Consider the following 11,651-nt stretch of genomic DNA (forward strand, 5'->3'; position numbering starts at 1 on the left):
CAGTATTGAAGATCTACAATTTACGTAATGTGAACTATAGATTTTTAGTACTAAGGCTGGTATTTATAGTCGATTTTTATATTTAAGATCGTCTAAGTACATATAATTTTAAGATGTCATCAACTAATCAAAGAGCTGTATTAGGATCTTAGTAACATTTTCTAGTGTAGTAGATTGTATGACATTTGCCGGAATCGTCCAATTAAAACGGATCGTCCGACGTTCTAATTGAACGATTTCGAGAAATGGCGTCGAACCTGGATTAAAACCCACTGCACTCGAAAACGCTATAAGATATGGCTTAAGACGGTCTTGAAATAAGAACCGATTATGAATACGGGGGGCCTATTCTCGAAAAATATCGCATACGAAAATACTAGGGAACTCTATAATATATGTAACGTATACTATAGTATTTTCGTATATTTTTGTATGCGATATTTTTCGAGAATAGGCCCCCGGGCCTAACAGTGTATATCGAAATGCAGCCAATGTAATCATACAACGTAAACGACACTGCGATGCTGCAACCAATCAAAGAAGAGAATGTATGGCTTTTTTCTCTGATTGGTTCATCGCAGCGTTATAACAACTGCGCTCCAGTAGACGCTCTTTTTGATAGCTCAGCCAATCGCCAACGAATGTTCTTTACACTTTACAGTTGCTCCTTTTGTACTTTCTAGCACTTCTTCTTTTTCTGTCAACGCTCGATCGTATATCTGTCCTGTTTTTACTAGTGTTAATCTGCTAATAGCTAAGCGTAGTGCTTCAATAAAAGAATAGGTCTATATATTCGTACGCATTTCAGCATATCCGTTCGATAGAAGTGCAAAGCGAGAACGCACGAGAACGTCACAAACGAAAACGAAAGGCGATTGTGGTGGACGCGTTTTACTTTGACGCCCGTTCGTTTTCTAACAGCGGAGCTAACAAACGGTAAGAATTGCCCCCTCATAAACAATCGAACAGTTGAAGACGTATGTACACGTTTTAAACCATTATTAACGTGTTACTGCTGTTGATGCTGCTACCAATGATGTAGCCACGATCAATTCTGTCTTTCTTGCCAGTCATCGCATTACGTCATATATATAGTTGTTGATATTGCAACTCGAAGACGATAAATAATTTTTCCGCAAGTGTCAATTCCGTTCGACTTCGTGTTTTGCAGTTGGAACCATGGGCGACTCCTTGCTGACGGGTAAATGTTTCAAGCTGCAACTGTACACGTTATCAAAAGTCAAATTTGTGGAATTGAAATGGAATGTTTCAGAGAAATTCTTGTCTATTGGCTTAATTAATCACTTATTGTTACAATCATTTACTGTATTTTCTACCATTGTCATTTGATACATGTTTTGTAGAGGATACCGAGATACTTACAAACAAAGAAGAGCAATATAAGGTAATAGATGAGTGTATGGAAGAAACAGAAGAGACACCTGATACCATACAAGGGACAGAGGCAGAAGTTATAACATGTCCAATTATAGATTGTCCAAAACTGGATGATGCAATTCAGCAAGATCCCAAGACTAGTACTGGTAGGATTTAAAAAATTATTCCGAAACCATTATTATCACAGTTATTTTTTTTTATAACAGAATGATAACATTTATTTGTTATTTATAACAGTGACAAATATAATCATTACGTTCATTATTACTTTGTACACATACAATGTGTATAGAACGTGCATAAGAAAATTTTAAAATTTTGGGATGTTATATATGACCATGTTGCAATTAACCATTGTAGATCCCATGTTGAATTGACCAATTAATGATATAGATATTTCATAGGGCTGAACTTCTTGTATGAAGTTTGCCTTTTTTCTTTTTCTTTTTATATTGGAGAGGAAAAGAAGAAAGATGCAAGAAGTTTAGTTCTAAAGTATGGAAAAAGAACAAATCTATTATCAAACGAAAAAAGAACAAATCTATTATCGAATTTCAAGTTAATCTAGAAACGAGCTTTGAGCCAAACTTCTTCACATATGCATGTCCAAAGTTTTATTCAATCAAAATTATCCACTTTCTGAGCATTGCAAATATTTTTGTGATCTATGTTGTAGCATTAATTTTATGCAGTGAAACATGTTATATAATGAATAACGATAAATGAAAATTAGTCCAAAGTTACTAAACTTTTCTCAAACATTTCTTTTTGATTTATTAAAATGTTGAGGATATTTTGCTTTTTCTACTGATTGTGTGTCCTTGTAAGTACTAATTAAACATATAAACATTTTTTTTTTATTTTGGTCTGTCTCAAAAATAAACTAAATATTTTAATGCAGACACACTAATGCTACATGTGTATCTGGATTACATACGTCATATATTGTGACTGACTGAGCAACTGTTTTCATTTAGTTTGACTTTCAGAGCTGTCTACTGAAGCGTATAATTTTTCTATGTGACATTTTTTGATAAATAATAAAATATCTTTAGATAACAGACTATGGTCCCAAACATATGACATTGAAATGATTGTGGTTCAGGTCACAAAAAGTTTGCTTTAATAATGATGTAATTACATAGTTGACTCACAATCAAGGTTCAGCTTGAGGTTTAGCTTAACAATGTTGATTCAGTTTTATCAATATAATCAATAGTTATTTCTGTTAAATATATTACTGTAATCTATAATCGTAGTTTGATTATTATAATATTATAGTTAGAAAATGTAAAGGTGAAAATTGCTCATTTTTAAGACCAAAAAGAGTATTAAACAAATCTTGCAACATCAAAAATATGAATATACATGTAACATTTACATTTCTTGTATAATATAAAACGTTTATTATAGATGACATAAAATCTCATGATAACACGGATAAACCTGCTCCAATAAAAATGGAAAGTGATCAAGAATTGAACAATGATACTACTGATTTCACTGCTGATATTAGCTTAGATCAGTTTGATGGACAGAAAGAGATAACAGATGAAGACGTGATGCATCATTTAGATGTGATTGAAAATATTGAAATAGATCCTGAAACCTTTGGTGTGGATCAGTGTATGAGAGAAGAGAATGAACAATTAGATTTGTCTACAAAAGAAATGGAAGAACAGGAAGAAGAAAAAGATGAAATAACTGTGATTGAAGAAGAAGTAGAGGAAAAGTGGTATGAAATGAAGGTATATTAGTCAATTTTTTGTAATTAAATTTGTTAAAATTCGTGAAGCAGAAAATATTAAAAGGCACGATCGCGTCTCGCTCCAAAGTCTGAGCGAAGCGAGTCGCAGACCGACCCTCTTTTACCGGAGTCAGCGAGTTCTAAGCATGTGAATATCACTATATACGAAATTTTTTTTTACCAGCTTTCAGAGAAAAATGAACTTTTAAAAGAAAGACTCTCGAAGTTAGCTCGAGTGTTAATAGTTTCTTATCCTTCTTATGAAAAATGGTTAGAAAGAATAGAGAAGATAGAAGGATCGCCTATCTGTAAAATAGATCCAATTCGACGTTGTTCATTAAAAAAACCAAATACTAATAGATGGAAATTTCAATGTAAGTACAATAAATATCGCTTTTTTGAAATTTTTTATATTATATTTTTTATTTTATAAGTACAGTATATATTTTTGAAGAAAGCACATGTTACAAAAAATTGGTAAATATGTGCATTTTATACTAATTATTTAGAATTAATTTTGTATGTACATATACTTGTATTTTTTTTAATTTAAGGTTTTGTATGTATTTAACATTATTAATACATGTAAACTATGAAATTATCACATCTACTGAAGTATTAATATAAAACAATTTTTGCAGGAAATTGCATATAATATAAATACCTAATAATAAATTTATTTTGAAAGATAATGAGATAAACAACTTTATTTTGTTTATATATTTATAATATAATACCTTGTATTGATTTCATGTATAAACGAATGAGATATTGCATATAAATATTTAAGTAGAATAAAGACTTGTATTAATACATTGTGAAATATATTTTTAATATATTTTTAATATGGTATATGTATGTGTGTATAGGCAAAGAAAAATGCAAACAAGAATCTATAAAACAAGAGTTTAATCCAGATTCTGGCAATAAAACATACTGGCAACTTGAACCAATTGGAATAGGGGCTGGTAATACCGATGTAAATGAATTTTCGTTTCCTGCTTTCGTATTAAAAGCAGTCAAGGTAAACTTATTACAAAAGGTTTATTCGTTTTTTTTTTATTAGCTTCTATATAAAATTGAATAAACCTTTTGTAATTAATTTATGTATATTAATGTATCTATATTTTTAATATATGAATGTACTTTGTTTATTCTCAAAATATTTGCAAAATGTTTAGCTCTTGAAACATATACACATGCACTCGTGAACATCTTATAAATACTGAATGAAATCTGAATAATGAACAATAATGTTAAATATACAGCCAAATACAAAGTAATTTTATTTTTTAAATCTACTTAACATATATTGTACTTAATGTATAAAAATTACTTATGCTAAAAAGACTTTACGCAATTTAATAGTTACATATAATAAAACTCCAATTATAAAAAAATGCATTTTAAAGGTGAATTTGTATTATAAACTATGAAGGTATATATAATATATAATCGTGCACAACATATATAAATATAAAAAAAGAAAGCATTTATGTGTAGAAATCTAACAGATTGCATTTATGGTTGATAATCAAGTAAGAGCAATAAATAAGAAAATATGCATATAACGAATTGTATGTATTATACACACATATATGCATAAAATAAGAAGAGAAAAAAAAGGAAAAGCAGATATAAATATACATTTAATTTGCACATTACTATAGTTGCACCATAATGAATGCACTTAGTAGAAATTTTCATTATGGGCAATACATCACGATCTTTTAATAAACAAAGCATTGTATAAAAATATAAAAATTATAAAAAAAATATATGAATTACTTAAAAATATGTGCAATGTACAATATTTATCTGATATTACTGTATATCTAAAGTTCAGTAAATTAAATATTATACGCCTCTTGATACTTATATTACATTATTATATCAAATGGATAAGAACTTTTTGAAGAAAAGAAAGAGAAAAATGATTGTGAAGAAATGTGATTATTTTAATATGTATGTACACATGTATGACACATACATATATGATATATTGATAATAAGAGTTACTTATACTACAATAACGATGTCTGAAGACGTAGTTATATCCAAAGAATATCCAAGAAGAGTATACATACAATTTGAAAAGTGCACAGTTTAAATGCTTATAATGTGAACTATATAAATAAGAAACACAAAACATGACATAATTATGTAAAATAACAGGATTATCTGATATATTTTCCAATATATTTATAAAATAAATTTCTGAATTACTAACAAAATAATAAAATTATAAAATAATTTATGGAGCAAAAAACACAATTTATGACACAATTCAACATATAATATGATTCATATATATTTTTTAATAATCAAATTATTTTAAATATATACATGTATGATACGTGTAATTCATGTTATAGATAAACATATGCATATATGTATATACACATACAGGAGTGTGTTTCAAAATTCGTGAAATAGCAAGAAAATACTAAAAAAATTAAGTAAAATAGTTATTTGTAAATTTTTAAACAATGGTTTTTAATGCAAATAATAGTTTTTGAGATATAAAGCTAGCCAATCACAAATTACATTTAAACAATCGCTTGTCCGCGCGTACAGCAATAATCGCATACAAATGGCTGTCTAAACATAATCTCTGATTACTGCCTTCATATATCTCAAAAGCTATTATTTGATATAAATATTTATAAATAATTATTTTACTTAATTTTTTTAGAACTTTCTTGTTATAATATTTTGATTCATGAATTTTGAGACATCTTATATATAAATAATTTTAAATGAAAAAATGCACTACTTACACTAAGCAACTCATATAATATAAGTTATATAGAGATGTAATACCGATGATTATTGGTATGTAGATATTTGAAGATTTTCTTCAAACAACTATAACTACGACTGAAGATATTTCTTCTAATGATCCATCGGATGACATATGTATCGATATTGATATGAATAAAGATGTAGATCAAGATAACAAACAACAGTGGTTGTGCTTGTTAGTACGTTGCAATAGCAAGGATGAACTCATGCTCTTTGCAACTGGAAAAAATATTAGTCGTAGCACTATGGATCAATTGAAGCAGACATTTGAGTCTGGTCCTGGAAGAAATTGTAATGTCAAATCTCTCTATTGCAAATCAATGAACAAGTAAGAGTTTGACAAAATAAATTAGCAAAAATCAGATAGCAGAAATTTGCATATCTTACTGCATTCGTTTCAGACGTGATAATAAAATCGTTACGACTACGACATTCTTAGTGGGAACAGAAGCTCTAGACGAAATCGTGGGTAATCTGAAAGTTCAGCTTGCGCCAAAGACAAACTTTTGGTGTAATGCTGCGGGTGCGTGGAATGTAGCAAAAGCAGTCTCAGATATGCTTGAACCTACAAAAAAAGTTACAGTACTTGAAATTGGTTGTGGAATTGGTGTAATTGGACTTACAATAGCATCTGTAAGTACTTGCATAACTTACATAAGATATATGTAAGCAAACGCATTATTAAAAAAAAAAAATGAGGCATATTACTCTAATATTATGCGTTGTATATACATAAACAATATATATACATAAACGCAATAAAAGTAAGTAAATGGAACGAGTAACGAACATATTCCATTATAACAGAAATGTCGAGAAGTGATAGGAGTTGATTCACCTTTGGAAATAGAAGAAGCTGAGATGACATGTGAAATGAATCGTATATACAATGCATCGTTCATAACGGGATCTCCATCTGAAGTTGTAACTAAACTAAATTCTGCGCGTGATTTACATAATAAAACTCGTATAACTTACTGTATAGTCAATGCGGGCACCAATATGGGTAGAGGTACGCAAAATTAATTTTTGTTAATCGTTAATATTATTTATCGTATTGGCAGTTAATCAATCCGTGTTCCGGTCACATCATGTCTTGCGATAATAAACTCTAAAGTTATGATATTTTTTAGCTATTGAAGTTATGACATGCTTAAGAAAAATCGGCTCTCTTCGACGTATTGTAATGGTCACTACGTTGACAAAACAATCAGTTCGTGCAATATTAGAACTAGCACGGCCTATAGAACAAGGGCTCGGTCATCCGTTCATGCCAATTCGAGCATGTGTCGTCGATACATTGCCTACTGGACCTCATTTTGAGGTAGTTATCCTAATGGAACGAAGACTCATGCATAGGCTCACGCAGCCATGGTTCATCAAGATGATGGAAGATGAAAGCAAATCGTTGGCTAACACGAAAGCTTTAGAGCAAAAAATCAATAATGACAAAATTGACAATACTGAGGCACGAATAAGAAAGAATCCATTAGCGAAACCCGAACTTGTGGAAAAAACTAAAATGGTATTTACGAAAAAAATATCAAAAAGCAGTTCACCAACAAAGGGTAAAATAATAAAATTGAAGCGAGACCATTCGCCCGAAATTATAGAAATAAAAAAAGTGCCAAAGAAATTTGAAAAACCTGGATTTAAACCAGGGCACGGTAAGTTTAATAATATAACTAATAGATATTACATGATGTTACACATACATACACATCTAATCAATTTTTGTTTTTATTAATCAGATGTTACAGCTAAGAAAAAGAATTGGTTTGTTGAAAGCCCAACAATTCGCATCAATCCATTATTCGAGAAAAAAACAAAGGAGATTAAAGATCAAATTGATTTAAGAGAAAAATTGTTGAGTAACCGAATTGACACAGATCTGATACAAAAGGTAAATGAAAGTCGAGACATTCTTGAAGCAGCCAAAGAAAAGTTGAGCGGCCCATCTCCTACGGTTGATGCAACGACCGCTAAAGAATTAAAAAATGTGTTGAGCTTGGTTCTCGATCAAACTAACAAACTTCAGACTCAATTGCCTCGTTCAGTGTGGGATCGCATTGCGCCACCTGAATCTGAGCCAAAGGGTCCAGTAAGGAAAGAACTTGATGACGATCCACTTTTGAAAGGTCGATTTGTGCAAGAGACTCGTGCTCAGGATATCGTTATCACGACAGCAAACAAAGAATATTTAGAAATTGAGGACAATAAGCCAAAATTTAAAAAATATCACAACTTACAACCGCTAGAGCCAGATATGGTGATGCCAGTACCGAAAAAGTTTAAATCCAACAATAGATCGGAATTCTCTCAAAAATCATTTAATAATAAAAATAAACAACAAAATCAAAATAATTCCTGGAACAGGAATAAAAGTTTTGATGGAAATCGCTGGAATGAAACAGGATCTTCAAGAAAACCTATCTCTCCAATGAAAAGACAGGATTTATCATTTAGACAACGAGCATCGCCATCAGATAGATTTTCAATGGACAAGCGTCCATTACTGTCACCACCGAGACGCCTAAGCTCGCCACCTAGGAGACATTTTTCCCCAAATAGATCATTTCAAGCACGCGAGTCTTTACCACAGCGAGAATATTCTCAGAGACGGCCAGTATCACCAATAAGAATGATGGTACCAAACAATGATAGAATTCATGAAATGTCTACGCCACCTAGAGATCAGTTTTCACCGATTCCTCGAACAATGTCTCCGCCAAGACGACCGATGCAAGCTTCAGGCCGGTCCATGTCACCTGTGAGACGGCATATGTCGCCGCCTAGGTCACAATTGTCTCCACCGAGACGAATGTCTTTGATGGACTATAATTCATCTGCGAGACAGTTATCTCCAGAAAGAAGACCTATGTCGCCTATGGGCAGAATGATGTCTCCATCAAGATCAAGGGACATGATTTCATCGCGACAACACTCACCTCCTATGAGACACTTTTCGCCACATCGAGTATCAGTACGTGGTGCCTCACCTCCAAGGCGACAGCAATCTCCTCCAAAGCGACAATTGTCTCCTCCAAGACGCCAATTGTCTCCTTCAAGGCATCAAGGCTCGCCACTGAATAGATTTGCAGATGAATGGGACATACCAAGTCGAGGTGCTATTGAACAAAGTAGCACTTGGCAACGGTCCATTAATGAAAGACCAGAAAACGTTTGGCGTAATGAGAGACAACCAACAACGAGCGGAAATTGGCAGGCTTTGCCTGATAATGATAGATATCGCAAACCAGCTAACCAAGATAAATCTTGGGATGTTAGAGAGCCCTCGTCTCATGGAAATTCATGGAATGCAAAGCAGTCGCTTGCAAAACCTAATATAAAAGAACCATGGCAGGCTTCAGACAATAGATGGTCTGGTCCGTCCAGATCAGGAATCGGTAATGACAATTGGAATCGAGGCAAGGAAAGCTTAGGTAGTCGCAACAAGGAACCTTGGATGAATACAAATAAGTCGCGATGGGAACAGTCACAGTCCAATGATTGGAATCAAGGAGACAAGGACGATTGGAACGATCTTCCGGAAGACGCACGGGATCCTTGGGGCGATGAAGGTAATGTCGGGTTGCAGGAAAGATGGAACGATAATCAAGCTGGTCCATCGACCTGGTCTAGAGAAGCTGACAAGGGGAATTCTTGGGCAAAATCCAAAGACAATTGGCAAAACAAATCGCAAACATTTCCAGCAAAGTCGTTATGCCAAAACAGTAATAATCCGAACATGAATGATTCCCGCTGGTTACCTTTAAATGATACGAATAAAAAGGTACCACCATCGACCAATTGGCAAGGAAATACTAATGTTGGACCTAACGTTGGAAACAACTCTGGATGGCAATCGAACTATGGTTTTCAATCGCAGCGATCTTTCGTGTCCAATTTGTTTAAGGATCGACGTTAGATAAGATGTTAGACACTTTGTTACACCAAAAGTAATAATAGTTTAGTATTACACACATACACACTATTCGTCGTTTGGATTTATGAAGTAAAGCACATGGATCTTTTTTCTAGATATTAAAAATGCAATAAATATTTGATGCTGAATAAAGTTATGTATTCCAGAATGGATTAAAATATCTTTATGTTATAATGATTTTCATGAAAATAATACAGTATTTTGTGCGTTTTTATTTTTTATTTTATTCTTGTGAATCAGTACTACTTAGAATTTGTAGTTTTAAGGTTAACATTGAAATGTATCGTGTTTATGTGTGTGTGTGTATGTCATTCTTCTCATTTTATAGCTGTTCTTTCGTAACAAGCGACGTTTGATCTTAGAGACTAATCGAAGATTGTTAAAAATTTTTAAAGTGTTATTCATAATTTCTCATAAATAATGTTGAAAACTATATTAGCAGAAAAGAATAACATAGTGTATATTAACATATATTGTATTTTTTCTTTTATTGAAATTATAATAACTTTATATATGGATAACAAGTGTATATGTATACTTGAATATGCATGAAATTATATTTTTATATATACTATTACATATTCATGTACTTTTATAGTACGTATAATATGTATTCAGAATGATAGTCTTAGGCCCGGTTGTTCCACCTTTTGGTAAGTATCAGGTAATTTAACTGTTAGGTAAACCTATGCATTTCGCATAGGTTTACCTAACAGTTAAATTATCTAATACTTACCAAAGGGGGAACAACCGGGCCTTATAGTATTAGCAGAGAGGAATCTGAGAAGTGCCACGACGGCCTTTGTTTTTAAATATAAATTATGTAGTGGGTACCCCCACTACATGATTTTAGCACAGACTTGAACCATTTTCAGGCGATTTTTGGCGATCGTCTGGTATATGTACCAAGGTATACCAAAGTATATCAGAACATTCTCAAGGTACCAGAATAAGCTCCACCCCTACCAATAATAACCTTGGTACATATACCAGACAATCGCCTAAAATCGCCTTTTATCGACAGTGTCGCAAAATGGATGTAATTTTAGTTCATATTTCGGCCTAAATGGATGACATGGATGTGCGTCGTTAGTGCGCCGGGAATTTCAGCGTTATTAAACAAAAAAGGCCGACGTGGCACCTCTCAGGTTCCTCTCTGGTATTAGTAACTTTGAAATAGAGATAATAACACGTTAAAAACTTAACATGACCTCACAATAGCCTTGTTTCTGAGAATAAATATCACATATTACGAGAAAACAGCTATAAAATGAGGAATAGGAACGGCAATGGACATGAACACATTTTCATTTCAAGTCCAAAACTACAAATATAGAGCACTGTTGTAAATGATGTTCATGTAATGACACTATTTTTTAATTTCAATGAATTTCATTTAAATAAGACAAACAATACTTATCCCATTTATGTGAATGTTACTGATTAGTTACATTAGTTTTTTGCAATGAGAGAAATAAAACTAGACTACCTGCATGAAGAGCATTGTACATAACAGCATGAATTGAGTTGATATGTTAATATGTAATAACAGCCGATTGTATCTCTCATTGAAGTGATTTTCAAAATAAATTATATGTAAGCTAATGTCTCATGTATTTTATGTTTAAAATTTTTGAAATTATATATGCGTTATTATATTTAAAAGAACTAGGATGATTAACGATGATTATTTTTAAAATAAAAATTGTAATAATTTTAAGTTAAATTCTGTAATAGGCATTGTTTATTACAAAT

General features: G+C 32.0%; 1 protein-coding gene across 4 annotated transcripts; it reads left to right on the forward strand.

Moving 5' to 3' along the window:
- The first annotated feature begins 666 nt into the window (after positions 1 to 666).
- On the forward strand, positions 667 to 11,508 carry LOC105194754. Of its 4 annotated transcripts, none has more exons than XM_011159838.3 (11): positions 667 to 936; positions 1,172 to 1,201; positions 1,365 to 1,544; positions 2,812 to 3,146; positions 3,330 to 3,519; positions 4,015 to 4,169; positions 5,989 to 6,278; positions 6,352 to 6,583; positions 6,758 to 6,962; positions 7,084 to 7,617; positions 7,702 to 11,508. In XM_011159838.3, the coding sequence occupies exons 2-11, from the start codon at positions 1,180 to 1,182 to the stop codon at positions 9,876 to 9,878; spliced, it is 4,320 nt and encodes a 1,439-aa protein (XP_011158140.1). In that variant the 5' UTR covers positions 667 to 936; positions 1,172 to 1,179; the 3' UTR covers positions 9,879 to 11,508. The 4 variants fall into 4 exon arrangements, with proteins under 4 accessions (XP_011158140.1, XP_011158138.1, XP_011158139.1 ...); XM_011159836.3 differs by having other exon boundaries at positions 675 to 936; positions 1,043 to 1,201; XM_011159837.3 differs by having other exon boundaries at positions 675 to 936; positions 1,071 to 1,201.
- Positions 11,509 to 11,651: the final 143 nt, after the last annotated feature.

Source organism: Solenopsis invicta, chromosome 1 (genome assembly GCF_016802725.1).
Source record: "Solenopsis invicta isolate M01_SB chromosome 1, UNIL_Sinv_3.0, whole genome shotgun sequence".
Classification (NCBI taxonomy): domain Eukaryota; kingdom Metazoa; phylum Arthropoda; class Insecta; order Hymenoptera; family Formicidae; genus Solenopsis; species Solenopsis invicta.

Excerpts from the sequence above, each read along its gene's own strand:
- LOC105194754 (XM_011159838.3), top strand. The coding sequence starts at position 1,180 with ATGGGCGACTCCTTGCTGACGG. Across the intron at positions 3,147-3,329 it reads AAAAGTGGTATGAAATGAAG|CTTTCAGAGAAAAATGAACT; the intron begins GTATATTAGTCA and ends TTTTTTTACCAG. Across the intron at positions 6,963-7,083 it reads GGGCACCAATATGGGTAGAG|CTATTGAAGTTATGACATGC; the intron begins GTACGCAAAATT and ends GATATTTTTTAG.